Here is a 24,211-nt window from a genome sequence, read left to right as displayed (position 1 = left end):
AAATATATTGGACAGTGTGCCTTCAAATTCTAGACAGATTTGTACAATTTTCAATTAAACGCACAATAACTCAATTTCTATCCAGGCAAAACAACACGTGGACCTGTACTACAAATCTTATCACATCAAAAGGCTTGCTGCCATCTTGACAAAAATTATTTCTGACCTCAGTTGCTTATTTTCCGCTTGCGAACAGATGTTTTTCTTCTCCTCTACTTTTTGTTGGGCAGAAAACGGCACTGGCAGGAAGTGACTCAATGCCACAATAGGGGGTTTCTGACTGACTGAGATTCTTCTGACCATCATGTCATCTTTTTCCGGGTCTGGAGTGCTTCTGTCCTTCTGCAAGTTCCTATCTACTTTACAGGTGTCTTCTACAGAAGCAGGATGTTCTGCATCAGGGTTGTTACAAGAATCTGCACAGTCTGGTTTCCCAACATTGCAAGGAGGCACCTTACTCCTGCTGGAAGAGGTGACAGGATGTTTCAACTTCATTAGGTCGGAATTACACAACATGCTTTGCCTTTAGGGATGGTTATCCTCAACAGATCAAACCCAGAAGTCAATGTAAGACAATATTAGTATTACAAAGTCAATCATAAAAAAATAAAAATAAATTAAGTCACGGCAAACGCATGCACTGGTATTATTGCTTGCCCCACACCACAGATTATTCCATTCAGTACACAGCACAAAAGAAGCTCACAGGTGCTGGTTGTCCTCTTGGAGTGGCTGTCTATGTCCATTCATTTCCATCATTTGTTCTGATGCTTTCCCATGATCTATACATCTGTGTGAGTCATCAGGTGCAGGTGAAGCATTACTTATTCTGGCACACTTCTGAAAAGTTCCCATTCTACGCGCCAACATGTCATCCCGCTTGGTATCTATGACTTGTCCATCAGCCTCATTTTCAGGAGGTGCAGAAACATCTGGTAACCTACATACCTCAGGTTTCGCTGGCCTACTTACACAACAATATGTGCAATAGTTAATAGCCCATCAGATACTGTATCAAACATGAGAAATGTTTTCACATTTTTGAAATTTCAACATTCGACATCTTAGTAAAACACTATAATACAAATGCATTAAAAAATTATAATTTTGCGACATAGAATAAGTCTTGATAATGACTATGAAACAGAATAGAAGTAATATCAATTAAATGAATTTAGACTAGGAAATTCTTGAAAACAGGTGCAACTGAAAACTATGACTGAATCGACTCTTTCCAATATACCTTGGACTGTATTGTAAGGGTGTTGTTCCCAAGACTTCAATTTTTGAAATGTCTGATAACACTGCTTTGGCGCACGTTATTTCGGGGACCTGTTCGTCCCTGGCATTTCCCTCACTCGCAGTAGGTTTAGCAATGCACAGTCTATCCCACTTTTGCTGATCAATTTCAGTCACTGGACCAAAGCGCACAAATTTTTGCTTATTCCTGGCCCTCTTCTCTTGCAATGATAACTTGCGTTTGCCAAAATCATCATTTGCTGCTCTGGCTAAATCGATATTAGGACTTTGGCTGTTATCTTGCGATTGAACAGGAGTATTTTCACTTTGATTCCAAGAAAAGAAGAAACGAATGGGAAGAAAGAAATGAAAGAAAGAAAGAAAGAAAGAAAGAAAGAAAGAAAGAAATGTGAAATAAGTTGTCTCTTTGTTTAAAATGGGTTAGTTAGTAAAACTCAAATCAGCTGTAAAAACTGAGAACTACCAAACACTGCCATTCTCTTCATGAACTAATGCCACACAAAAGTACCTCACCAAATGCATGATTTTTTAGACATTCCCACATGTGTTTAAAAAATAATAGTGGTCAATGTCTAAAGACTGGTGTCTATACTGATTTCCACATAGAGTATGCGTGGCTGTATTCCTCAAGACTGGAGTCAATATAGTCACCACTATGAGATACATAACTTTTGTAAGATGAAAATTGCAGAGAAGATTTAGTAGATCAGTCGCAACTGAAATCTTTTGTGACTGGAAGGCCACACCAAAGCCATACGAGTTGGTAAAAGTGGTGGGAGACCATCATACATACTGTATGAAGTTCATGCTAGATAACTGATGTAACTGTACTGATACATTATCCAGAATAGAGCACATATTGTCCAGTTATCCGAATAGATGAAATAGAAATCCTACAAGACCCATATAAGCTGTATGCAATATATCTACGTTATAGCTAGATCATTTAGACATAGAAAAACTAGATTCCCTCCACCATTGCCTTAATCATGGTGTAATCTCTCTTCGGTTGCCTTAATCCTGTTCTCAATTCGTAATATTTTCTGCCCAATGAGCAATTGGCTGAAACCATTTTTACAGTGTAAATGTATGGTTTTAGGTGCCTATGACATGTGTAAGCAGCTAAAGAATCTATTACATGCAGCTGGAAAATACCCATTCACACTCAACCAAGTAGTAACACACCTATCTTCTGAAGAAAGCTTCAGTCTCTGCCAGGTTTCAAGGTCAGCTTTGGTTATTGAGGCCGTTCCAAATACTTTAGGTTCCTTCTGATGTGTGGCTACTCCATGAGTTTTGCGCTTTGCTAAATCATCTCGCTGTACATCTGGAATCTTCTCCTCTTCTTGGTCTGACTCAACATCTACAGGTCTTTGGACTACATTGCCCTTGAGGCTGACAGCAGCCAAGTCTATTGTTTGGCCTTGGCTTTCAGGTTTGCTGAACACAGTGAAATTCAGAAGATTATGGTTATGTCACGGGGTGCATTTTCGTTATGACCATGCACATTGTTTAAAGCAGGTCACAATGCCAACTCTATCAGACATATTTCATTTATGGGAAAAAAATATGTTGAGCTTTCTTCCAATGCCTCTATATCAAGGTCAAACTCTGCTACTCTGAAACCCACACGCATCCCATATCAGTCGTTCCTTTGAACGTTTCAGTAGATTCCTTGGATAATTTAGGCATGCTGTAGGTATACTGTAGCTCACTTGCTATATTCACTCAAACAGGATTTTGAGCTTACCTTTTATGCAAATTATGTTTAGGTGAAGCAGGGGTGGAAGGCAAACAGTCATCCTGAGGAGGTTTTGATTTATTAATATAGGAGCCATGTATATATTGATTAAAAGGGGTTGACATTTTAGGTTGGTTCATCCTTGCTCTCCGCGTGGCCAAGTCATCTCGTTCAATATCTGGAACTCTGTACTCTTCTTCCTCCTCAGAATCCACATTTAATGGGTTACTGTTCTCTTTCTGAAGCACTAGGTCTGGCTCATGGTCTTCAAGAGATTGCTTTTGACTGAGACAGTTAAAATGACATTATACAGCTATACCAATAGCTTCATATCACTTCAAACTGAAAAAGGCAGGTCCAACATGCAGAACATTAGTGGTTAGATAGGACACAGTCCATTCTTGTGACCACTCAAGCAGACAATTAGTAACAAACAGGGTCATTTCCTCAAAAATACAATTCTTCTGGTCTCCTTATATAGAGATGAAATAACATATTTAGGCCAAAACTTCTCCAAAGAAGGGCACAGGAAGCTGAAGGATTCCTTAAAATAATTTATGATTGAATGCAAGTGATCAAATCATACACTGTATATTGTTATTTTTGACCATTACACAAAAGGTTTAGATTCCCAGTAGTGCATTATATAATTTTTGACACTTATCCAGAGCAACTTAGTAAAAGGTGATGTCAATTTCCACAACACTCAGACAGAATACAAAGCATGAGAACATCTATTCACAGGCATTCACCCCATGCCATGCCCACATAAACACCAATGATTAAAGGAATAAGATTAATAATAAAGCTACTCCTGTAAAACAAAGGATGAAAAGGCATAAACCACAAATGCATGTTAATCTCACGCTTGGCTTCAGCAAATTTAGAAATTGGCACCAATTTAATTCAATGGTGCATCTACTGTGCAGAACGAAAAATGGAAAAATCTTTTTAACTGCTCAGTAAACTTGCCTTTTTGACCCATCAACAGAATATTAGATGTTGTTAGACCACTGATGGACTGTAGACCATCAAAAAATGGTTGAGTTTGCTGAGAGCTCTGATGAAAAAAGTGGCAAATTTGATCTCTGTGTTGTGATTTAGATAATTCAGGTTTAGGATTATATTTTAATTTGAACATTTCATATCATCTAAAAGGTTACCGTAAACTTTTGAAGGAATTGAATTGTGTAGATGACACTTGAGCCACAGTTAAAGGGTAAAACTTCCCTGTGACATCTGTATCACTCTAAGTGGCCCCTGTTAAACTGAGTTGTTTTGTCCTCATATCCAAATTCTGGTGATCACATGTCCTTTTATGTGATCACCCAGAATAATACAGCAATACTGAATCAGAAATGATTCACAACACAGTCATTAATGGTTGTCTCAAAGAGAATGGCTTTCTAATTGTTCTGGGGGGTCCTCCACAGAAAAGGTATTGCAGGGTTATCATTGTCAAAAAGTTGGCAGGTGGTGACCTTAACCTCCTCAAAACAGTACAGTTCTTTCCAAGAGCAGTACACATTGAAACAGTATATTTTTTTTAAATAGCTTGCTGTTATGCAATACCAGTAAAAGTGGACTGGAATATGTCAAGACAACTATCTTTTTGGTATACTATGTTTATTTTTTACAACTATTCACACATTTTGGAATGGACATTTGTGAAGAACACATGCATATCAATTTCCCAACAGTTTACTGCAGTACACATGCCTTCATTGACCTGAGTGGTTGTCTCTATGGGATAAGTTTTACGTTAGACATGCTCCTATGCAAGACAGCAGGTTCCACATATGTGAAGACACAAAATAGTGAGAAAACGCTGCACTCCAGACATGCTTTCCAATAATGAGGAGCTGACCTGCTATATCGCTTTGCTGCAGGCATGACCATAATTCCGACTTTTTGAAGGCTTTTTAATTTCCGAACCTCTACATCACTTGGATCAGACTGATCCTTTGTATCCTCTTCTTTCTGCTCAAATTGCTCTTTAAGCTTGTTGGCTTTTCCAAGAAACCTTTTAAGAGGAGCCACTATTGTGGTCCCGTCTTCCTCACTGTGTCCCTCACTAAGTTCCTCCTCAATAGTTTCTGAGCAAATTGGGCTAATAAGTTATACAGCAAAAATGATAATGTTAGAGAAGCATAAATGTAAAAAAAAAGATAAACAATAATGGGGGTTTCAATATTTATAACATTTCACTTGCATAAGACAAGAATTACTCATTTTAAGGCCCTGTTTTATACTTCCAGTGTGAGTGTAACTTCATAGTAAGGGCTGACACATAGGATCGTGATTAGGCGGAGAAATGCGGTCCATGCGTCAGCCACACATGATGATGTGAGTACGCTGCAATAACCCCACCATCAGATACAAACTGACTGTATCAACTTACTATGATACAGTCAGTTCGGGTCAGGGGAGCTGCGATCAGCCCGGGAGATATCGCCAACACATGGACCACGTTTCCTGGATGTGTGAATCAGCCCTAAGACAAAAAGAGTAAAATAAACTTCCATTAAACTACTAGGTAAACCATGCCACCCCTAAATTTTTCTTGTGGTGTTGAGCCAGTACTTATATGACTATCTCCAGCTCTAGTAAACCCCAAGAGTCTATGCATTACATGGTTTACCATACATATGAATAGTCTGACATGGCTTTCCCCAGTAATAGTGGCTGATAACCACTGGTTTCTCAAGCCAAACCTAATGTGATCTACTGACAAAAGGAGAAGTCCACCCAGCCCTCAATTCCTACTATAGTAGAAAATGTGATTGCATAGAGAAATTGTGTTTTCTGCTATAGTGACCAAGAGGTTGGTCTCCATTTAAAAAGGAGTTGTTGTTTTTTGCAACAGCCACTTTAATTACATCAAGAGTCCTCATTTCCCCACTACCGACAACCATATACAGTGAGGAACAGAAGTATTTCAACACCCTGTGATTTTGCAAGTTCTCCCACTTAGGGCCCTTTCACACCTGCGTTATAGTCTTCCGGCATAGAGTTCCGTCGTCGGGGCTCTATGCCGGAAGAATACTGATCAGGATTTTCCTAATGCATTCTGAATGGACAGTCCGTCCTTCAGGATGCATCAGGATGTCTTCCGTTCCGCAACGGAACGTTTTTTGGCCGCAGCAAATAGCGCAGCATGCTGCGCTTTTTGCTCCGGCCAAAAATCCGGAACACTTGCCGCAAGGCCGGATCCGGAATGAATGCCCATTGAAAGGCATTGATCCGGATCCGGCCTTAAGCTAAACGTCGTTTCGGCGCATTGCCGGATGCGACGTTTAGCTTTTTCTCAATGGTTACCATGGCTGCCGGGACGCTAAAGTCCTGGCAGCCATGGTAAACTGTAGTGGGGAGCGGGGAGCAGCATACTTACCATCCGTGCGGCTCCCGGGGCGCTCCAGAGTGACGTCAGGGCGCCCCAGGCGCATGGATGACGTGATCGCATGGATCACATGATCCATGCGCATGGGGCGCTCTGACGTCATTCTGGAGCGCCCCGGGAGCCGCACGGATGGTAAGTATGCTGCTCCCCCGCTCCCCACTACTACTATGGCACCCAGGACTTTAATAGCGTCCTGGGTGCCATAGTAACACTGAAAGCATTTTGAAGACGGATCCGTCTTCAAATGCTTTCAGTACACTTGCGTTTTTCCGGATCCGGCATGTAATTCCGGCAAGTGGAGTACTCGCCGGATCCGGACAACGCAAGTGTGAAAGAGGCCTTAGAAATCATAGAGGGGTCTGAAATTCACATTGTAGGTGACGGAATAAAAAAAAAAAAAAAACAGGAAATCACATTTATTTGTCTTGCACTGCTGAGTATTTAAACACCTGAGAAAATCAGTGTTAATATTTGGTACAGAAGCCTTTGTTTGCAATTACAGAGGTCAAACATTTCCTGCAGTTCTTGACCAGGTTTGCACACACTGCAACAGGGATTTTGGCCCACTCCTCCACACAGATCCCATCTAGATCGGTCAAGTTTCGGAAGGGAAGGAGGTTGTTGCTCAAAATCTCACAATAAATGGCCCCATTTATGCTCTCCTAAATACAGTGCAGTCGCCCTGTTCACTTCGCAGAAAAGCACCCCAAAGTATGATGTTAACACCCCCATGCTTCACAGTAGGGATGGTGTTCTTGGGATGCAACTCATCCTTCTTTTTCCTCCAAACACGACGAGTGAAGTTTAGGCCAAAAAGTTCTACTTTGGTCTCATCTGACCACATGACTTTCTCCCATGCCTCCTCTGGATCATCCAGACGGTCATTGGAAAACTTCAGACAGGCCTGGACATGTGATGACTTGAGCAGGGGAACCATCTGTGCAATGCATGATTTGAAACCATGACAGCTTAATGTTCTACCGACAGTGACCTTTGAAACTCTCTTCATGTCATTGACCAGCTCCTTTCTTGTAGTTCTGGGCTGATTCCTCACCTTTCTTATCATCAGTGATAACCTACGAGGTTAAATCTTGCATGGAGCCCCAGTCCGAGTGAGACTGACGGTCAACTTTAGCCTCTTCCATTTTCTTACAATTGCTCCAAAGTTGACCTTTTTTCACCAAGCTGCTTGGCAACTGCCCTGTAACCCTTTTGAGCCTTGTGGAGGCCCACAATTTGGTCTCTGGTGTTTTTGACAGCTCTTTGGTCTTGCCCATGGTAGTAGTTGGAGTCTGACTGACTGTGGGGTGGACAGGGGTCTTTAAAGAGCTCAGATAGGTGCTACTAAGTTATATTAATGAGTGGAGTGGAGTAGAGGTGGACTTTTTAAAGGCACAGTAACAGGTCTTTGAGAGACAGAATTCTTGATGTTTCTCAGGTGTTCAAATACTTATGTTCAGCAATGCAAGACAAATAAATTATTAAAAAAAAATCATACAATGTGATTTCCTGATTTTTTATTCTGTCTCTCAGAGCGGGAATGCACCTACAATGTTAATTTCAGACACCTCCATTTTTAAGTGGGAGAACTTGCAAAATCGCAGAGTGTTCAAATACGGTTTCTTACTGTAGATCAGTTGCCTAATATAGTCCATGTATAGAAGTGTTTGGGGCACATTTATTAAGACCGACGTTTTAGATGATGGTCTTAATAAAAGCCCTGCACTGGCGGTGGATCTGCCGCAGTTATGAAGAGGCGCCGACCTATACATAACTTCGGCGGATCCACCACCAATTCTAAATGTAAGACAGCGTCCTAATCACACAACGTCTGCTGTTAGAAGTTAGCAGAAAAGCAGACTCTTTTTCCTCTACTGTAATACTAGGTGCTGGAATCAGAAAATTGTTTCATTCCTCCACTTGTACCCAGCAATGTGTGTGGTCTAGCTCTAGTAAGTACCTAAAGATTTCAATGCAGTTAAGAAGGACTTGTCACCACAAAATACAAAGCAATCTACAGGCTGCTGGTTATAGAGCAGGAGAAACTGAGCAGATTGTTACATAGTTTTATGGGAAAAGATTCAGTAAAAGTTGTAATTTATTCATTTATATCTCTGCTTTATCTAACTTCAGTTGTACACAGTGGAGGTGTTTCAGTAATTGTGTAAATATATATACAGGGATAGCCAGGGTTGCACCACCAATGAGGCCAGGTGAGGCGATCACCTCAAGCAGCACCAGGAAGGGGCAACAGAAGAACCATGGGTAATGAGCGCTTTCATTGTGACAAAGGGATTAGGTTAAGAAATTGGCATGGGGGGCACAGTTTCAGTTTTTGCCTCAGGCAGCAGAAAGGCTAGGTGCACCCCTGGGGATAGCTGTCAGTCACTGATAGCTGTACACGGAGGAGGTGTTATCAGTGACTGATAGCATTCTCAGTGTAAGTGTGTATACAGAGAGAGCTGTCAGTCACTGCTAGTTGTACACAGGGGGAGGTGGTATCAGTGATGTCCTATTATGTGATCACCCAGAATAATACAGCAATACTGCATCAGAAATGATATACACAGCACAGTCACTAATGGTTGTCTCATAAAGAGAATGGCTTTCTAATTGTTCTGGGGGGTCCTCCACAGAAAAGGTATTGCAGGGTTATCATTGTCAAAAAGTTGGCAGGTGGTGACCTTAACCTCCTCAAAACAGTACACATTGTAACAGTATTTTAAGGTTTTTTTTTACAAATAGCTTGCTGTTATGCAATACCAGTTATTGCAGGGTTATCATTGTCAAAAACTTGGAGGTGGGCTACAAGAGGGTGACCTTAACCTCCTCAAAACAGTACAATTCTTTCCAAGAGCAGTACATATTGAACCAGTATTTTCAGATTTTTTTTTAAAATAGCTTGCTGTTCTACAATACTAGTAAAATCATACAGGAATATGTCAAGACAACTATCTTTTTGGTATACTATGTTTATTTTTTACAACCAACCATTCACAATTTTGGAATGGACAATAGACATTTGTAAAAAACACATGCAACAGTTTACTGCAGTACAGGTCTTCATTGACCTGAGTGCTTGTCTCTATGGGATAACTTTTACGTTAGACATGCTCCTATGCAAGACAGCAGATTCCACATATGTAAAGACAAAATAGTGAGAAAACGCTGCAATCCAGACATGTTTTACAATAACAAGGAGCTGACCTAGCAGTGACTGAAAGCTCTCTCTGTACACAGGAGAGGTGTTATCAGTAATTGATAGCATTCTCTGTGTAAGTTTGTATACATAGATAGCTGTCAGTCACTGATAGCTGTACATGGGGAGGTGTTCTCAGTAATTGATAGCATTCTCTGTATAAGTGTGTATACTGAGATAGCTGTCAGTCACTGATAGCTGTACACTGAGACATGTTATCAGTGATTGATAGCATTCTCTGTGTAGGTCTGTATACAGAGATAGTTGTCAGTCAGTCATAGTTGTACACAGAGGAGGTGTTATCAGTGATTGAAAACATTCTCTGTGTCAATGTGTATACAGAGATAGCGGTCAATTACTGATAGCTGTACACCAGGGAGGTGTTATCAGTGATTGATAGCATTCTCTGTGTAAGTTTGTATACATAGATAGCTGTCAGTCACTGATGGCTGTACATGGGGAGGTGTTATTAGTAATTGATAGCATTCTAGGTGTAAGTGTGTGTACTGAGATAGCTGTCAGTCACTGATGATAGCTGTACACCGAGACATGTTATCAGTGATTGATAGCATTTTCTGTGTAGGTCTGTATACAGAGATAGCTGTCAGTCAGTCATAGTTGTACACAGAGATAGCGGTCAATTACTGATAGCTGTACACCAGGGAGGTGTTATCAGTGATTGATAGAATTCTCTGTGTAGGTCTGTATACAGAGATAGCTGTCAGTCAGTCATAGTTGTACACAGAGGAGGTGTTATCAGTGATTGAAAACATTCTCTGTGTCAATGTGTATACAGAGATAGCGGTCAATTACTGATAGCTGTACACCAGGGAGGTGTTATCAGTGATTGATAGAATTCTCTGTGTAGGTCTGTATACAGAGATAGCTGTCAGTCAGTCATAGTTGTACACAGAGGAGGTGTTATCAGTGATTGAAAACATTCTCTGTGTCAATGTGTATACAGAGATAGCGGTCAATTACTGATAGCTGTACACCAGGGAGGTGTTATCAGTGATTGATAGAATTCTCTGTATAAGTTTGTATATAGAGATAGCAGGCAGTCACAGATCGTTGTACACTGGAAAGGTGTAATTATTGATAGCATTCCCTGTTTAAGGGCTCATGAACACAACGTAGTTTTGGTCCACATCAGATCGGCATTTTTTTGTGGATCGGATGCGGACCCATTCACTTCAATTGGTCCGCAAAAGATGCGGACAGCACTCCGTGTGCCGTCCGGATACGTATGTCTGTTCTGCGGCCCCGGAAAAAAAAATAGAACATGTCCTATTCTTGTCTGCTTTGTGGACATGAATAGGACAGTTCTACAGAAGGCAGGATGTTCCGTTCCGCCAAAGGAGGAACGCATGCGGCTTGTATACATGTTTTGCAGAACCGTAATTTGCAGATCGCAAAACGTCTACAGTCGTGTGCATGAGCCCTAAGTGTGTATACAGGGATGTCAGTCACTGATAGCTGTACACGGGGAGATCTTAAGTATAGACAGAGAAGAGGTTTAAATGTATAAATTACAAATCTGAATCTTTAGCCACAATACTATATATCAGTCTGCTCCGCTCCTTCTGCTTTATAACCTGCTGCCTGCAGATCGCATTGTATTTTGTGGTGACAGGTCCTCTAACTTCAATATCCACCCTAATATCACTCTGAGTTCCAATAAGCCGCCCTGAGAAGTTTTGCTATCTGGGTCCTCACACTGGAAAGATGGTGTTCATAAGTGGTCCCCATTGATTTATTTTCCTTGATTAATGAAGTACAACAACATTTTGTAACCTAAACCACATGTAAACACTATTTTGTTCATAAGGTTCACCAGCAACCACCAACTTACCAGTAGGAAAACCATGCCAAACAAATCTACAAATCTCAGATTGCTTGGCCTCTTGATTATGACGAGGCAAGAGGAAATGGTGGGAGGTGGTGGTGAGTTAACTGCAATCCCAGCTGAATAACTGGGGGGAGGTTTAAGGCTTTAAGATTTCACAACATACAATTCATCCCATTTAATACCATTTCATGCCACATATTAAGACGACCACCTAAAGAGGCTACTTGGATTGATTACCACTAGCGTTGTCCAACCAGCCTAATATACTCATGATATAAATGATGGTCAGACAGGAGGCCGGCTAGGAATAAAAAATAAAAAAATAAAAGAAAAAAGTTTACAAACCATGAAAATCTACAAAATAGCTTGATGCATTAGTGAAAAGTAAATCAGCAAGTATCCATGTCAACTATTATCCCAGTGCTTACAGTTTTATTACATCTAAGAGGGCTTGATTTTACTTCGGCCTTGTCTCCGTTTGAGTACAGTTTTTATGTAAACCATGTGAACATGGTTTATTTTAAACTGTCTGCATGCCAGAGAAGTCTGCTTTAGAGAAAAATGTGTTGGAGGTTATAGAATGCTATTCCGTTTCACAAAAAAAAAATAAAAAAAAAATTATGGAATAGAACCAATGCAGTCACCTCCCCAAAGTGCTCAGCGCCTCACTAGTCACATATGTTACTGTAATGTCTCATAAACCTCTATGTAATTCCTGCCTACTACAACCAGCAAACTCACAGGGACGGAAAGCAATAATCCATTTACACGATGGGCCATATATTACAGTGGAAAATAACATACATCAGAGACTAATGTTCTGCTACCTTATAGAACCAGACTACTTCATAAGTAATTAACTATAAAACCAGACGTATGGACAGGGTTTAGATCATTTTTTATTAAACTGAAGCCAGATTGCCAACGAAGTGTGAGAAGTCAGCGCCAGTGTTTGCCATTCTAGAAGTCTGGTTTCTTTGGTTTGTATATTACGGTAGTTTCTTAGAAGTAATAGAATCCTGGAAGTGATGTTCTCTTAAGTGACCTAGGGGCCCTTGAGCAATATCCTTACAGCACTGCAAAAGCTTAAAGTGAACATCAACCTTTGAAAACCATATTATTTTTGTGTCTAACATTGCGACAATTAATTTCTTATGTTATCTCTAAGGCTTCTTTCACACGGGCGTCTTATTTTTGGCCCGGATAAGAGGCGGGTGCGTTGCGGGAAAATGCGCAATTTTTCCACGCGAGTGCAAAACATTGTAATGCGTTTTGCACTCGCGTGAGAAAAATCGCGCATGTTTGGTACCCAAACCCGAACTTCTTCACAGAAGTTTGGGCTTGGGATTGATGTTCTGAAGATTGCATTATTTTCCATTATAACATGGTTATAAGGGAAAATAATATCATTCTGAATACAGAATGCATAGTATAAGGCTACTTTCACACTAGCGTTCGGGCGGATCCGTTCTGAACGGATCCGCTCATAATAATGCAGACGGAGGCTCCGTTCAGAACGGATCCGTCTGCATTAAAATGGCAAAAAAAAAGCTAAGTGTGAAAATAGCCTCGGACGGATCCGTCCAGACTTTCAATGTAAAGTCAATGGGGGACGGATCCGCTTGAAGATTGAGCCACATTGTGGCATCTTCAAACGGATCCGTCCCCATTGACTTACATTGTTCGGGAAGGCTGGAAGGCTGCGTTCGGGTCCGCTCGTGAGCCCCTTCAAACGGAGCTCACGAGCGGACACCCGAACGCTAGTGTGAAAGTAGCCTAATAGTGCTGGAGGGGTTAGAAAAAAAAAAAAAAAGTGAACTCACTTTCTCCTTCTTGAATGATGAGCTGTGGGCTAAAGGACCTGTGGTGACGTCAGATCAGATGCTTCAATCACATGGTCCATCACCGTGGTGATGGAGCATGTCATCTGACGTCACCACAGGTCCTTTAGCCCGCAGCTCATCATTCAAGAAGTAAAGAGACCGGGAACTACGCGATCAAGAGGAGAAGGTGAGTCAACTTCTATGGGGCCTGCGTCGCGTGAAAATTGCACAATATAGAGCATGCTGCGATTTTCACTCAACGCACAAGTGATGCGTGAAAATCAACGCTCATCTGCACAGCCCTATAGAAATGAATGGGTCCGGATTCAGTGCGGGTGCAACGCGTTCAACTCACGCATCGCATCCGCACGGAAAACTCGCACGTGTGAAAGGGGCCTAAGAGTCCAGATTGCCTGCTTAGACATATCAATAAATGGTAACACTTGGACTGCCTAATGTCGTAAAAAATATGCAGTTAGCTCCATATCTCCCCCTAGTGGTAGATGCAGTCAGTAATAGTTTTATAATTAAAGAGGACTTGTAAGGTCCCGTATGCTTCTCCGTCTGAGGGTAGCATAGTCACACATGGTTTCAGTGGTCTGTCACTTATGAGTTCATATAAAGTGTAATTTAACTACTCCACTTGCATTTTAAACTGCACAATGCACTGCCACAGCAAGGAGTCCACTGCAGCAAGTCCAATTATATAAATGACTCCTGGGCTCCCCCTGACCTTCATATGCCGATTGACACGTTTTTCCCCATGAAAAGAAATAGGAATATTCCTGTCAATCAGCAGTGGGAGAGAGTGGAATGTTATGTTTTATATACGGGAATTATCTAGCCTCTGGGTACTGAACCTAATAATTATTTCCTGAGTCCAAAAGGGTCACTGATGTGAATAGGGTGAGTGGAGCCCACTGGATTTGCTGCAGCAGTTTCCTAAAAACAACTTTTAGATTAACTCATAAGTGACAAACCGCTGAAATCAGCATGTCCTGCACTAAGAGACAGCACCATAATGACAGGGTTATATTTATGATAAAACTCTTTCTGAGATGTCTATGCAGGAAGCATCTCACAGTGGATATGGGAGTACAATATTACCTGAATGGCCTTTCTCCACCTAGTGGTGAAGTGGCGGTACTCCAACTTTTTCGGTAATCCTCCCGTTCAGCCTTCTTCTTGCGCAGGGGAGCTGGGAGGTATGACGTCTGGTTGCTTTTGTTGGGGAGGTACTGGTTAAAAGGCACTATTATTTTGTTTTCGCCAAAAGAGACCCGTCTGGCAGACATATCATCTTTCCTAACATCAGGTAGCCGTCGATGAGGTAAATCAGACTCTGAATCACTTCCCCTTCCTAAAAATTGAACATCAAATACAAAACAATTATTAGCGCACAGAATGATGGTTAGAAGAGGCTCTGTCAGCATGATCAACCCTATTAAACCAGGCACACTGCTTGGTAGGGCTCACCATGCTGATTAAAATGATACATTTCTTTGGTCTGCCTGCTAAACAGCTGCATAGATATCTGCATTTTATTAATATGCCAATGAGCAAGATGGAGGACCAGGCGGCAGTACTTTATCCTTGGAGCACTGCTTTTGTAACACCCCTGTGCTCTGGATACTCCCCCTTCCCTTGATTGAAAGGACTATACAGCATCATGCTGAGGGCAGAGCTGTGTCCTAGCATGCCCATATCATATACATTATGTACCATAGTTTTACCACATTGAGAAAAGTGGATTTCTATGCTTAGAAAGCTAATAAATATTACTGCTTTAGTCACAGACACAATAAATGATTATAATGAATAGAGTAATATGTATTGGCTTTCTATGTATAGAAAAACCACAGCCCTCAATATAAGGCTGTAGCCTGGAGTTAAGTGGTCAGCATTGCATATAGAGGTTTGCATCTTCGGAGAGACTTCCAGATTATTTTTCTTCAGATATTTTTCTGCCCCCTCATTTAACCCATAATAAAATGCTATAGTCTTATCATATTGAGAATAATGTGTTTTATACTTGGAAAGCTAATACATATTCCTGGTTTCTTTATAATCATACATTGTGCATGTGAACAAACCAGTAATTTTGTTTTAGGTTTCTAAGGATAAAAACACTATTCTCAATATAGTAAAGCTATAGTCTTTAATTATGGGTTGAATGTGGGAGAAAACAGAAGAAGAAAAAAACACGAGTCTTTCGTGGGGCTTGAACTTAGGATCTCTACATGCAAGCAGGCCACTTACCACAAAGCCTTACTTCATAGAGAGAAATGCTTTTTCTATACTTAGAAAGTTAACACATATTACTGTTTTTTTTATATATTGAAATGTACGGTATATTAGCTTTCTAAACATAGAAATCTACTATTCTCATTATTGTAAGGCTATAGCAAGTTGTGTATAATATATGTGCATGCTAGGACACAGCTCTGCCCTCACCATGCGGATATTTAGCCCTGTCAATCAAGGTGAAGGGGAAGTGTGCAGTGCACAGGGGGTGTTACAAAAGTAGTGCTCCAAGGATTCAGCCCGCCCCCTATTGCTCCAACTTTCTCATTTGCATAGGAATAAAAACACATGTCTCTGCAGCTTGCAGCTGTTTAGCATATAGACAAAGGAAAGGTATAGTTTTAATCATAATGCTAAACCCTACCAGGTTTAATAGGGTTGATCATGCTGACAGAGCCTCTTTAAGTTGTTGATCAATATAATGTAAATGGTGTTACACAGTTCCCATTCTTCATTCGTTGTACTGAGTAAAGAACTTGCCTCCAAACACTGGGTTCACCTGTGTTGGAGGTTCTATTAGGAGCCTCCATTGCCCATTCATTATTTAGTTAAATTTTTTTATGAAACAACAGATGCCATGATAGAAACCCAGTAGAACCCATTATAGTCAACATGGGTCTGTTGGGTGTACCATTGATGTCCACCATATGGTGGATCCGTCATTACTGTTATTTTTGTTTTTCTGCTCCTATGATGGAACATAAAAACTGACATAGGGACACAGATATGAACCCAACTTAAGAAGCAGTCTCTTTTAGACCCACAGTGAACAAGAACAGAGGAATGTAGGAGATAACCTATATATATATTATATATAATATTATGTCAATGGAATCTTCTTTAGATGCCAGATTCATAACAGACTCCAAGTAATCTGCCAAAACTTATCCTGAGACTTGTTAAAGCTGTCAGATCTTCCAGCTCCTGCTGTGCATATTTAGGGCTCATTTTGCAGCTGATCGGCATAAGTGCTTTCTAAATATTTCATTATGTTTCGAGCAAATGTCAACACTGAAACCCAACTCTTGTGTGGGCAGATTTATAGCAAAACCACTTAACCTTGCTTTGTTTCCATGTCGGGTATCCTAGCAAGTCTTCCTGCCAAGCCTCAATCCTTGATTTTCACATATATACACTAGGTCTTATTTCCTCCGCCGCTTGTTTGTTTTCTGTACAGTTTTCAACTTTATTACATTCTTCAGCTATTCGGCCAAGGATGCTTTAATAAGGGCATTACAACATTGTGTAAGCATTTAGAGAGTGGCCAATGTTTAAAATAGTTTACAGTAAACTATACTATTCTATGGGGATGATAAAATTCACACTTCTGCAGAGATGAGCAAACCAATGCATAAGAATCTATGTGTCTCATTAGACTTCTGCACCTGCGACGGGGTATTCCTGAAGCGGAGGACCCTCGTCCTGCCACTTCATGGACAGCTATTGGCAAGCCTGACAATCTCACTCCTGCGCTGCTGCTCCGCTACTAAAGCAGAGACTGTGCATGCAGCTCTACATAACTGGGGAGTGGCGCATGAACAGCTGCTGCACCACTTGCTGAAGCAGAGCCTTTGTGGTTGCCCCACTACTCGGAGCAGCGGAGAAGGAGCAAGACTGTCGGAGCTGATCTAGGTCTGCTAAGGCCCAGCCAGTTCCGAAGACTCCTATCCCTCAATGTTCACATGACAATAACAGGAAGCGGCAATGATCTTCCGCCTCCTGATCTGTATACAGAGTGCTCATTGAAAACTGTGTATGCATCGACTGGAAAGGCAGGGACAGTAAAAAACATCCCCTCTAAGGGAAGCCATGCAGTCACTGACAGCGGACTCCCCGCTCCCGCAGCAGATTAGAGCATAGCTACGGTCTCAATGAGGATGCTTTAAAGTGTCTGTACAGAAATGCTTGCCCCAATGTACATGGTGAGCGGGTGGGCGGTAAACAGTTAAACTTTGTGAACACAAAGAATATACTGAAATGATATGAAGAAACTCACAATAACGTGCAGCTGAGGATGTCTAAATCCCTTACTGTACCACATTTCATATTTAATGCATACTCCTGACATAGTCACAAAAGTTTGAGTGATTTAGTCTGCACAAATCAAATAAAAGCTAGGTAAATATCCGGCAGCCCGAGAACCGTGAAGGTGCCTGAAACCTGTTTATTCAAGCTCAGGGTTTTCGGCTATAAAATGAACCTGTCCTGGAATTGCTCAGGAATACCAGAAAGTTCTCACTACAACAATAGACAGTTTTACAGTTCAGAAATTCAGAACAGAATATTGGTTTCATTACTTTCGATGAACATCTAACGTCTGACTCCACTTCAGTCAATGTATGTAAATATGGGGTCATTTATCAAACTGGTATAAAGTAGAACTGGCTTAGTTGCCCATAGCAACCAATCAAATCCCACCTTTAATTTTTGACAGCTCCTTTAGAAAATGAAAAGGGGAATCTGGTTGCTATGGGCAACTAAGCCAGTTCTACTTTAAAACAGTTTGATAAATGACCCCAATAGTGTAATTTGTCCAATAAATACTCAGAATATATATCTCTTTAACATTACTCTGACGGGTATCATTTGAGGGGGCCTAGAAACCAGGTGACTTCTTGTCAGGGTGAGTACTATTTTGGTAATAGTAGCTGCAAAGGGAATGTGCAATAAAATGTGAGGCAGGTTTCAGGGGTATAACTAGAAAACACTGGTACCCATATGAAATTTTTGAATGGACAACCCCCCCCAGGGACTTTCCACTTTCCCGCAACCCCATTCCCACGGCTAGTCAAGAGCGCCTATGCTTGTCATAGAACCCACCATCAATTTAGCAGTTATGCTTCTTTAGTGCCCCCACAGAGCAGTAGTTAAAGGGAACTTGTCACCGGGATTTAGTGTATAGAGCTGAGGACATGGGTTGCTAGATGGCCGCTAGCATATCCGCAATATCCAGTCCCCATAGCTCTGTGTGCTTTTGTTGTGTAAAAAAAACGACTTGATACATATGCAAATTAACCTGAGACGAGTCCTGTCCCTGACTCATCTCATGTACAGGACTCATCTCAGGGTAATTTGCATATGTATCAAATCATTTTTTTTACACAATAAAAGCACACAGAGCTATGGGGACTGGGTATTGCGGATGTGCTAGTGGCGATCTAGCAGCCCATGTCCTCAGCTCTATACACAAAATCCCAGTGACAGGTTCCCTTTAAGCCCTGTTACTGCCCCCACACAATAGTTATGCCCCTTTACACTTAATGCCCCCACACAGTAGTTGTGCCCCCTTACCTTTACTGCCCCCGCACTGTAGTTATATGGCCTTAGTGCCCCCACACAGTAGATATGTCCCCTTAGTGCACGCACATGGTAGCAATGCCCCTCAGTGCCCCCATATGGTAGTTATGTCCCCTTACTGCCTCTGAACAGTAGTTATACCCCCTTGGTACACACACAAAGTAGTGCCTCCATTATATATGTGAACAGTAATACTCACCTAGACTCGTTCTCCCAATGAACTGAGCCCATCCTGCTCTCCCCGGCAGGCGTAATGCAGGGAAGTGATCGCACTTATTGGGATGAGTAGACAAGGACAGGCTGGGGGATGATCCTCGGCCCATTCACTTTTCCAATCAGTCCAGCAGGTGAGATGATGTCACTGCATTGTGTCTGCTGGAGAAATCACGACTGAGGAATGAGGCCCAGGTCGTAATGGATGCCAGACATGCCTTATGGTCTGGGCCTCGCCTCAGCACACACATTGTAGTCATTATTACGGTGTGTGTCTACTAGCACTAGGGTGACCTCTTTCATGACCCCAAAAGGGAGAATATTACACCAGCAAAAGAAGGACATCATACCCAGGATTGGGTGACGACACAAAGAATGGAAACCATAATCTATATAACTGTGCCAGCCAAGTGACACTAGAAATCTATAAGTTAAATAATTGCCGTACTCAACAAACATGGTGCCTAACTGCGATATTCAACTCCTTTTCTCGCTGCCTTCAAGAATTTGCTATTTGTTGATACAGAAAGGGAGTGAAAGAATTACAACTGCTATCATGCCCAGGCCATTATTATGTGCTAACAGAGGACATTACAGGGAGGAGATACAATAGGGAAGTTATCGGCAGAACAAACCACAAATCTTCTGTGGATGTAATCTTGTTCAAATCATCTGTCTCTGTCTTATATAATCCCGGACAGAGTCTGTGATGTTGAGATGAGGGCTCTGTGTTGGCCATATTCCTCACCTCCAGGACTTATTGTTCTTCTTTGCTGAAGATAGTTCTTAATGACATTGGCTGTATGTTGGAGTTGTAGTCATGCTGCAGAATAAATTTGGAGCTAATCAGTCGCTTCCCTGATGGTATTACATGGTGATAAGTATCTGACTGTATTTCTCACCATTAATTGCAACCAAATCCCAATGCAATTTGTTGGAATGCAGACCCAAATTTGCAAGGAACCTCCACTATGCTTTATTGTTGACTGCAGACACTGAATACTACAGCTCTCCAGCTCTTCAGCTTACAAACTGTCTTCTGTTACAGCCAAATATTTCAAATTTTGACTCATCAGTCAGAAGCGCCTATTGCCATTTTTCTGCACCATGTTGCTTATGTTTAATGCATAGTTGAGTAATGCCTCGTTTCCACAAAGTTATGGCTTTTTGGCTGCAATTCTGTCCAGACTTATCCGAATATCCGAACAGAAGATGGTGTACCTCGGTTCCACTAGTTTCTGCTAGTTCTGATCTGACAGCACTGTTGGACATCTTAAGATTTCGAAGGGAAGTAAATATGATGTTTCCTTGGTCCGACACAGTGTCCAAAGCCTTCAACATCTTCAGGATTAACTGTATCCTCAATGCTGAAAAATGCAGGCAGATACTTATCCTTCATGCAATTCTATCAGGGAGGTGTTTGATTGGCTCCAAAATTCTTCTGCAGCAGAAAAATTACCGCAAAAATATATGGCCGTGCAATTAAGAACCATCTTCAGTGTAAAGAAGAACAAGTGATGATATGGCACCCACAGAGCACTTATCTCCACATCATTGAGTCACTCTGGGATTAGATGAAGAGAGAGAAGGATTTGAGCAAACCTACATCCAAAGTGGATTTGTGGTTAGTTCTCCAAGATGTCTGAAACACACTCCCTGCCAAGGTTTTTAAAAAACTGTGCGCAACACTTATAGTGTTTGGGAGATGTGATGACATGGGGAAGTGAGGAAGTGATGTCACCACCTCGTCCTCCCCCCTTACCCACCTCCTATGAATCTTTTGCCGCGAATTTAGCACTCCTGCTGGATTAACACGTCCAAGACCTCTGAATCACTACGCCCGAGATATGTGCTAAGACCTGGGACACAGAACGAGGAAATTACTCTTGACCCGTATGAGCCCTATCACCTGCCTCTCTCCGCTCCTGTTCCTCCTTGCCGCCCTTGGTATTTACCCTCTGCACTGATGGTTCTGTGCGTGGTTCCGGTTGGGCTGCCTGGCTGACTTCGGCTAAGAACTGTGAGGCGAGAGAGAAACATCACGCGTGACTAGCGCATCTACTCCCGATTTTCCTCCTGGTCTCTGTCCCGCTTCCTCTGGTCCCCCTGCATAGTGTGGCGTGTGTTCGTCCTCTGTTCCGGCCCTCTGTTTCTCTACTGTGGCTCCGTGTTCTGTCTGTTTTTTTGGTCCCCTGGACCTTAGTGTGATGTCCGGATCTCTGGTGCGTCGCCTCAGAAGTATTAGAGGATTAGTGCCCCACTCCGTGTCAATATAAGGACCGTATTCTACACTTCTTGGAGGCACTCTATCCCTCTCTCCCCCGCATTCCTGGAAAGAAGCCGAGTAAGAGCCTGAGGCCCCTGTCCTCTCCGAAGACCACTCCAGCGTGGTGAGATTTATCCATGTTGTTTCTCCTGTCTTTTCCTCTCCCTGGTTCATTTATAATAATAAATAAAAGTAGAGAAAGGAAAAGGGAAAGGAAAAATAAAGGGGGGGGGAACAAAAAACAAATCAAGGCGATCAACAGACTCATCATCATCCAAATCAGGACAGAGAGTGGTAGACTCTGCTAGAATTAAGCAATTCTTAAAATCACCAAATGTAAATATCAGGGCCGGACAAAAGGGGAAACAGGATATAAATATGAGAAAACACCCTAGAACCCAGACTAGATGAGACGCCAGATAAATATCCTCAGAGTGGAGAGGTTGAGAGGGCGGACGAAATGGATGCTCCAATGGGGGAGTTTTCTCCATTGGAGGAGATTCTATCAGCCGTCAAAAATAACGGAAAGGTGATACATAATGTCGCATTGCAACTGGGGACAAACCAGACAGACGTGGCTATAACAAAAGATGACCTAACAAAGATACGAGATAGAGCCATCGATATAGAAAAGACTGAATACCCTAGACCAATAAGTAAAAGTATTTAAACCTGAAATTGCCAATTTGAAAAAAAAAAAAAAAGTTGTGGACCTGGAAGATAGGTCGAGAAGATCTAATGTTAGAATCCTCTGGCTCCCTGAGGGTGGAGAGGAAAAAAAAACCCAGCTGGAACGGTACAATCCTTAATAGAGTTGTTTCGATACCAAAATTTTGATATCAAAATGGTTTCGATACCATAAAAAAGTATTGTGATACTCGATACCATGCGAAAAAAATAAAACACCAAAAAAGCCACGTGCATTCCACATTTTATAAAAACGTCCGGCACATAATTGAACATTCCTATCCAAATTTTTTTTGGGGGGGGCAAGGTGACTAAAAATAAATAAATTGCAAATCGTGCGGTTTTTATTTATTTATTTTTTCTGTTATGGCGTTCACCGCATAGGAGTTTTTTTTAATATTTTAATAGTTTAGACATTTTATACATGGCGATATGTAATATGTTTATTTATTGTTTATATATTTGATATGTAAAATTGGGAAAGGGGGCGATTTATACTTAACTTTTTATATTTTTTTATTTAATAACTATTGCCCTTAGGGGCTAGATCTTTTAATCCCTTGTCCTATTCACCCTAATAGAGCTCTATCAGGGTGAAAAGGATCTTACACTTCTCTCCCTGCTGTCCTGTGCATAGTACACACAGCAGCAGGGAGATTACCATGGAGGGCTTCAGTAGCGTCCTGGCTGCCCTGGTAACCGGTCGGAGCCCCAGGATTACACTGCTGGGGCTCCGATCACAAGCTGCCATTGCCACCAATGAAGAGGGGACCCTGTGGCCACTGCCACCAATGATTTTAATACTGGGGGGTGGGGGTGGGGGCGCACTGCGCCACCAATGAGTAATACTGGGGGGGAGGGCGCACTGCACCACCAATGATAGGAAAGGAAAGTCTAGTATAAAAAAATGAACATCCTGATACCGAATCGATACTGGCATAAAAGTATCGATTGGGTATCGAAGTTTTAAAACCCCGAAACAACCCTAATCCTTAATCTTTGTGAACTTTAGGAAGGAGCACTTTTCACCATTGTTTCTAAATCGAGAGGGCCCACCGGATTCCTGGGGGCAAACCGATCCCTGGAGGGCAGCAAAGAGCACTATTGGTCAAGATGCTTGCTTCCCGGGATAGAGACATGTTCACAGCTCAGAACCCAGAAGCGAATATACAAAATCGATTCGTACATCGGCCCCGGGTCTTGGTTGCCTCTCCACGGTAGCAATTGCCATCCTGGAATGCCCCGTCGGCTGCTGACTTGAAATCGGCCATCAAGGATATCCAAGCGGGCAAAGCACCCGGTCCGGACGGCCTGCCCTTGTCATTCTATAAATCTTTCATTGACATACTGTCCTCGCAGTTTTTGTCCACCTTCAGGGCTTATATTAAAGTCATTCCCAAGGAAGGGAAAAGATCCATCTGTGTCAAAGTTATCAACCCATTTCCCTTATCAATGTTGACCTAAAATTATTCTCCAAAATCGTAGCTGTCCGTCTTTGCAACAAATTATCCACTTAGACCAAACTGGATTTATGCCCATGAGGGAGGCCCGGGATAACAGATAACACCACTAGGGCCATAATTATGATATATCATGGGATTACGTCTAAATTGCCCATGTTTCTCTTCTCAACCGACGCTAACAAAGCGTTTGACAGAGTAGATTGGACATTTATGTTTTAAACATTGAAGTATGTGGAATTGGGTGAGACAATGATGGCCCGTATCCACAATTTATACTCTAACCCCACAGCATCGGTTAAGGTGAATGGCCAATTGGACATTCACCTTACGGCGGGATTACGGCGATCTAACTGTGAGCAAGGAGGAGATTCGGAGGACGACGCAGGCAGTGCTGGGCTCCTTCACAGCGGGCGTGTCTGGGCTCCAAGAAGGTTAGTACAGCCCCTTGGGCACCTTACCAGGCTCATTTACATATCTATAAAATATTTTTTTAAACACAATAAACGGACACGGCGCTATGGGACCGGTATATTGCGGACATGCTAGCGGCGATCTAGCCGTGCATGTACGCAGCTCTATAAGCTAAAACGAGGTGACAGAATCCCTTTAATAATGAATACATTTAGTAAACACAGTCAAGAGATGAGAATATTCTGGGAGAATACACCCAGAGGAATTCTAAAGAAAAATGGTCCAAGATATAGGGAGA

The 24,211-nt window shown here is 41.9% G+C and overlaps 1 protein-coding gene across 1 annotated transcript in view; it reads right to left on the bottom strand.

Moving 5' to 3' along the window:
* The window catches only part of LIMCH1 (LIM and calponin homology domains 1), a 323,950-nt gene that overhangs the window by 114,283 nt on the left and 185,456 nt on the right, over positions 1-24,211 (bottom strand). The window contains exons 8-14 of the mRNA XM_044276674.1: positions 14,380-14,632; positions 4,869-5,111; positions 3,011-3,286; positions 2,446-2,700; positions 1,244-1,564; positions 707-967; positions 167-463 (exon numbers count right to left, since the gene is read on the bottom strand). Of these exons, the coding sequence (XP_044132609.1) occupies positions 167-463; positions 707-967; positions 1,244-1,564; positions 2,446-2,700; positions 3,011-3,286; positions 4,869-5,111; positions 14,380-14,632 (1,906 nt within the window). The remainder of the gene's footprint in view (positions 1-166; positions 464-706; positions 968-1,243; positions 1,565-2,445; positions 2,701-3,010; positions 3,287-4,868; positions 5,112-14,379; positions 14,633-24,211) is intronic.

This window comes from Bufo gargarizans, chromosome 1 (assembly GCF_014858855.1).
Source record: "Bufo gargarizans isolate SCDJY-AF-19 chromosome 1, ASM1485885v1, whole genome shotgun sequence".
NCBI classification, from domain to species: domain Eukaryota; kingdom Metazoa; phylum Chordata; class Amphibia; order Anura; family Bufonidae; genus Bufo; species Bufo gargarizans.
Note: the sequence above shows the minus strand (reverse complement) of the source record. Positions and strands in the feature narration are given on the sequence as shown.